Here is a 6,186-nt window from a genome sequence, read left to right as displayed (position 1 = left end):
CATCCCCAGGGACGTGTTCCTTGCCAGCTAGATGGGTCAGGTCCCCACAATGTTATCACACACAAACTTCATGTCTCTGTAATTACTCATTTCATAATTTCTCTGTCCTGCAGGCCATTATTCCTATGACAGCGGCAACTGTGGCTGCCTAGGTCACCGCTGTACCCCAAGACCTTGTCCAATGACTTCAGTGTAATAAAAGCAAAAAAAAATCAGGCGGGTATGCCGTCCTGTTTGACGTGACTGGTGGACATTAGCACCGCAGTCAGGCCACCCTCGCCAGAAGCTGAGAACCTTTCCTTTCTGCACCCAGCAAAGTGCCTTGAACGTAGTCAGTATCTTTTAAACGAATAAAGCCCATAAAATAATGAAACTTCTAAACCCTTTAATTCAGTAACATATAGAGTACAGAATAAAATACTACATTTGCTTTATTTCTACATTCACTTTATTTCTAACTTTTCTACTGGTTTTGATACCAGAGAAAAAAATGAGAACAAGGCACTCTTGTGTGTCACATCAAGAAATAACTTTATCCAAAGGGATCTCAAATGGGAGATATATTCAACATCAATTCATGTATTTGTAACTTGTACACTGTCGAGTATGACATCCAAAAAGCACAAAATAGTTTCTCGCAATTAACGCCAAACTTCTCGCTTATGTGTCACTTCCATGACCGTCGATGGCACACGTAGATTAGGAGGCGTCTACTGAAGGTGGCTTTCCGGGAAGTTTACAAAATGAAAAGGGCACAGCGCGTGGAATGAAGCGTCAGCAGCACTGGGCCCTGAATCTGCTCTGGGAAGTCTGCGGAGAAACGGCACAGGGCACAAGTGTCACCCTGAGACTAAACCTGGGACCGTAACCATTTCGGTCCCAAGCGCTCGATGGCGCGGCCGTGCTAGCTGGCGCACCGTCTAGCAGCGGGCAGGGGAGAAGCCGTGCCTCTGCCCGGGGCGCTGTCAGGCCAAACGCGTTCGCAGTGTGTCTCATGCTGGGAGGTGTGGAAGGCAAACTGCTTGTGTTTTCTGTAAAGGCATTTTAAGAACTAATGGCACTTGAATGAACGGTGGCACAACAGGGAAAATGACTTTTAATATAAAACAATATTAAATCAGCAGGCAATGAGGTGAAACGTCGAAATCGTATGAATTTTATATTATTTAGAAATTGTAAATGCGTTTATTCAAAACTGCAAAAAGGTATCAATTACCTTAATTTGCTGGAATCACAGTTCTTATGAATAACAGCATCTACTGATGAACCCGATCAAGAATGAATAACAAAAAACTAATTTTAAAAGGGAACAATTTTGGTTAAAACAGATGATGTAACTATGAAGACCAAATCAATTTGATGGTGGTGACAGAGTACCGTGCTTGGCCAGTGACCTCAGTGAGCACCCACGACAGCGGTCCCCAGTGCCCTGCAGAGGCCACAGCTGTGAGGAGCATGAGGAGCGGTGAGGGGGTGACGAGGAGGCCCGGGGAGTGGCGTGCAGCCCGGCCGACCCCAACCGAGGGCTCTGCTCCTGAGCGTCTCACCAGGCGTGGGGAACGTGTGGGAACCTTTTCTAGAAGGCTTCGCGTGTTTGCAGAAGGAACTTCTGAAACAGCGGCACGCACGTGCTGTTCCCAGGCGCAGGACCCAAACCAGGACTTGAGACAGCGCAGGCCCCAGCCTTTGGGCGGGACGTCAGTCCCCTCCCCTAACTGACAGCAGAAGGGCTTGCCGGCCAAGGAGCCGCTCCCTGGAGTACAGACGGCCAGTCAGGCGCCTTCAGGTCAGCAGCGCGCAGCCAGGGACCAGCGGACTGAGCGGGAAGGCGGTGACTGCCCGCCTGGCTGGGTGACCACGACAGCAGGCAGCTCCCCTCTCAGACGGAGCCTGGCCGAGGCTCACGCGTCCTTCAGACATCTCAGAGAACAAGAGACCAGAGCCGTGGCGCAGTTTCAGAAAGAGCGAAAGGCATGCTGGCATGGCACTGGGCGTGTCCCCTTGAGGGTACATGACAAACATGCAAATTTTCATGTCAAATTATCCAAGATAATTGGCCAACATGTGGGTATGCGTGGTACCTGGCACACAGGTCCTCAATAAAACATTACTGACTGTTCTGACAGCGTTTGCTGAGTAATGTATTCTGAAAGGGGGAATTCTGCTCTTAGAGCATGTTGGCTATTTTTTTTAAGTTGCAACAGGTTTTAGGCTTAATACAGTACATTCTGGGCTTAGGAAATAGCACATTATTAAAATGCAAAATATGATTTTGATTAATAGACAACCACTATCATGAGTTTAAAAACCAGACTAAAAGAGTAACTAAAGAAAACAGGAAAAAATGTCTACACGAATGTGAAGAAATGTACTAATCAATGTATAGGACCTCAGCAAGGATAAAAATTGTCCTTTCTTAGTAAGTAAAGTCTTCATTGGCTAAAAGGGAAGGGATTCTCAGTTTTCTCTACACGTCTGGTCCTCGTAGCTTTCCTGGACTAGGCAGTCGTAACCATTCTGACAAACTCCAATTAAAAAACGCTACTGACGCTGAGCCCGGTCGGCCTGCCCTCCGTGCAGACACGGGTCCTGGAAAGGCACACGGGAACAGCCGCGCACGTTCCTGAGGCTCCTCTTCCTTTTGAGAAGTGCAAGGGTGCCTGTCCTCGTCTGCGCTCTTCGGAGAGTCTTGGGGTGCTGCTGGGGCGAGCTGTGCTGTGGCTAAGCCGCAGCGAGACTTGGGCAAGGGTCAGGCACTCAGCAACTGCAGGGACAGGTTCAGCACGTCTGCTTTGAGAAGCGCCCGTCACCGGGGACGGACACTGACTTGTAGCACATGTGGCCTCGAGCCGACGAAGCACAGCGGCCTGAAATTCCCCCACCCCCAACAAGTCTTCATCCTCTCTACTGACGAATGTTCCAACCAGCATCTTCATCCTGTGAGAGCAAACAATCACCATGGCAAAGGCGGCTTTCCTCGTGCGAGTCTCTAATCACTAGCAATCACTGAATTGATTGGACAAAGGTTAAGTTAGCACTTTCTTCCAAGAAAAGTATAAAAGAATGCTTTAAGGAGACGCAGTCCACGGGGACTCGGTTTCCGTCACGGATGCTGGGGAGCGTGGGAAACGGGCAGCCCGCAGTGCGGCGCAGGAGCGTTTTCACTGGGCGGTGCGGTTCTTGGGGGGCAGGAGCTTGCAGGTATTGAAGTAGCCCACCACCTGCTGGGGGACCTCCGCCAGGACGCACTGAGCCAGCGCTTCTCGGGGAGCCTTGGGAAAGCAGAGCAACGTCAGTGACTAATGGTGACCGGATCCCACAGGCATGTGGCAGAAGACCAGGGGCCCATCTCCAGGCAGCAGAAAGGAGCAGTCCCCAGCCCCGGGCCTGCGTCTCGGTCAAGGACAGCCGTGAACACGGACAAGCAAGGTCAGGCTGCCCTGTCCCGCCAGCATTTCTCAGGCTCTCCCCTGGCACCAGCGCTGTGGCACCTATGCAGGTGTGGCTGTCTGTTATCACACAGGTGAAGATGTTCACCACAGCACGGGCCGAACAGTTCCTCAGACTGCACGAGGCACGCGAGCTCGCCACCCGCAGCAAAACCGCCCATCCAGCCCGCCTCCCCGCATAGACGGCCCGGGTCTAATGCCCCAGACCCCTGCACGACCACCGGGCACGGCCCCGGAACGGAAGGGGCGGCACTCACATTCTGGAACTGCCTGAAAGGCACGAACTGCACGATGTCCCTGATGGCAGTCTCCCCTGACGGGGAGCGCAGGCCCCCACCGTCACCGTCCAGAAACTCCATGGCGCTGAAGTCAGCGCCGCCGACGCCAACGATGATGATGGACATGGGCAGCTTGGCGGCGCTGACGATCGCCTGTCTGGTCTCGTCCAGGTCCGTGATCACACCGTCGGTGATGATGAGCAGCACGAAGTATTGCTGCCAAGAAAGAAAAGAACGCCCGCTGGGCGGGTTGTGCTCCCCACTCGGGGCAGAGGCCGGCGACATGCAGCTCGGGTCTCCTTCCTGCTCATCCTCCTTGCCCGTCCCCGCCCAGGACACCGTCCGCTTACAATGCCATGAGACTCTCTGAGGGCCAGGGGGCTCACTGACAGCAGAAGCCCCGGTTCATTAAAGCGCGACAGGCCGCAAACCACGGAAGCAGGACACTGACACATCCGAGGTTACAGTCAGTAGCCTGGGTCCCGACGCTGGGAGTCAACGGAAGTTTTTAACGGGTCAAGGAATCGATGGACGGAGCAAGTGGCAACTCCGTTCTTAAAAGATCACACGTGGAAAAAGAACTGTTTATCAAGCTAAAACACACGGCAGAACGGATACGGTCGGGGGGACCTTCCTCTCAATCCTGTCACCGCTGATAAACCTTTCAGAGAGTGGTAAAGATTACACCACGTCGTGACTCCACCTTTAGGGTCACGTAACTCTAGAGAGGGAATGAGGTCTGTGATGGCGGCCAGCGTGCTGAGTGGTTTCCGGCCCGGGCCCCGTGCACGCGACGTGAATCGTCTCAGTCTGCCCGTTCCACGGCCGTGGAGGCTCGTCCCGCCGCCCTTGTGAGAGCACGAGGCTAGGACCGACATGGCACCTGCGGCCCCCCAGGCCAGGGCTGTCGGGCACGGCAAGTAATTCTGCAACAGGCCGACGTCGCGAGCCTCTCCAAACCTTAGTTTGTTAGGTCCACCTTCAGAAAGGCAGACGATAACCATCTTTGGGGCGTAGAACCTGTCTAAAAAATTACTTCAAAAGACAGAGAAAAGATTCATGGGTGTAAGGGCTGTTTTGTTCTTATTTTTAATGATCCAACTAATTCAACGACAACAGATGCTACTTCTAAACCAAGAATGACTCTGCCATTACTGCACACTCTATGTATCTCGACAGACCAAATCAATAGAAAAGTGTCTTGTCACTGGCAGCAACTACTACCCACGTTCTCCCCATCCCCTGGTGACAGCACTTACAGAAGCTGTCTGCTGCTGTGTGGCTGCGGCAGCAAACCTGGCCACGTGATTGATGATGGGAGAAAAATTTGTTGGTCCATAGAGTTTTATCTGAGGAAGACAGGCCCGATATGCCTCCACAATGCCTTGGATTCCTAGACAAAATAAAGCAATATTAAACTTGCCAAGCACAATTTGATTGTTCATTATTCACTGGCTAACGTATTATCTATACATATCAACATACAGTGCTTTCAACAGTCAGAAGTATATCTTCAGGAGTTCCTTTAAGTGATATGTCACAGAGGTCCAGAGCTATGCTTCATCTCAAAAACCTGTAAAGTCTACACTCCCCCAGCAGAAGGATTTATTTTCAGCTCAGCGAAATCATTCATCTACAGTAGGATTTTAATGCTTAATTCTGATGTGTTTTAGGATTGAGACGCTGATGGAAAAAGAACCATGAAAACGATGCTGCATCATACGGCTGACGTTAAGAGGTAAGAAAAAGTTACTGATTAAATGGAAAAACATTCACATATACGGCCAGAGGATCTACAAAAATGCCATCTGGCTATGCACTACTGTTGATTCCAGTCTAGGGTGTACTCAGTGACTTAGAGCACGGATCCCCATCCCCCGGGCTGCAGTACCGGTCCTGGCCCGTTAGGAACCGGGCCACACAGTGGGAGGTGAGCAGAGGGCCAGGGAGCGAAGCTCCATCTGTATCTGCAGCCGCTCCCCAGCGCGGGCATCACCCCTCAGCTCCGCCTCAGATCCTCAGGCATTAGATTCTCATAGGAGCACCGGTCCCTGGGGCCGCAGAGGCTGGGGACCACTGCCTTAGAGGTTAAGCGTGGTACAGTGAGTTGCAGAGGTCCACGTGTTCACTTCCAAGTCCAGTGTCGCATTCTGCAGAGACACTGACGTGCTGGTTTCTGGGCGCCGCCTGGGCCTGCAGGCGTGTTAGGCGGCAGGAGACTGGGCCAGGCCATTTGACCAGCTCTGACCGGAGCGTGTAAGTGGACGTGACACCCACGTCTAGGCAGACGCACTGCCCGTTTTCACCAGCGGCCCCGCTCATGCCCTCTGCCAGGGAGCAGCACACCCCGCACCCCCGAGAGCAGTGGCTCCCTCAGCCTAAGTCCCAGACGGAGAAGAAACGGGCAGAGCTGCAGCCCAGCCACATGGGAGGCGATGTGCCAAGAAGGTCACTGAAAC

General features: G+C 52.4%; 1 protein-coding gene across 1 annotated transcript in view; it reads right to left on the bottom strand.

Moving 5' to 3' along the window:
* Positions 1–430: 430 nt before the first annotated feature.
* CPNE3 (copine 3) overlaps positions 431–6,186 on the bottom strand; it is a 26,468-nt gene continuing 20,712 nt past the window's right edge. Inside the window, exons 13-15 of the mRNA XM_006924060.3 lie at positions 4,987–5,120; positions 3,707–3,943; positions 431–3,272 (exon numbers count right to left, since the gene is read on the bottom strand). Of these exons, the coding sequence (XP_006924122.1) occupies positions 3,162–3,272; positions 3,707–3,943; positions 4,987–5,120 (482 nt within the window). The 3' untranslated portion in view covers positions 431–3,161. The remainder of the gene's footprint in view (positions 3,273–3,706; positions 3,944–4,986; positions 5,121–6,186) is intronic.

This window comes from Pteropus alecto, unplaced genomic scaffold, assembly GCF_000325575.1.
Source record: "Pteropus alecto unplaced genomic scaffold, ASM32557v1 scaffold87, whole genome shotgun sequence".
NCBI classification, from domain to species: Eukaryota; Metazoa; Chordata; class Mammalia; order Chiroptera; family Pteropodidae; genus Pteropus; species Pteropus alecto.
This window is presented reverse-complemented; position numbering and strand designations above follow the sequence as displayed.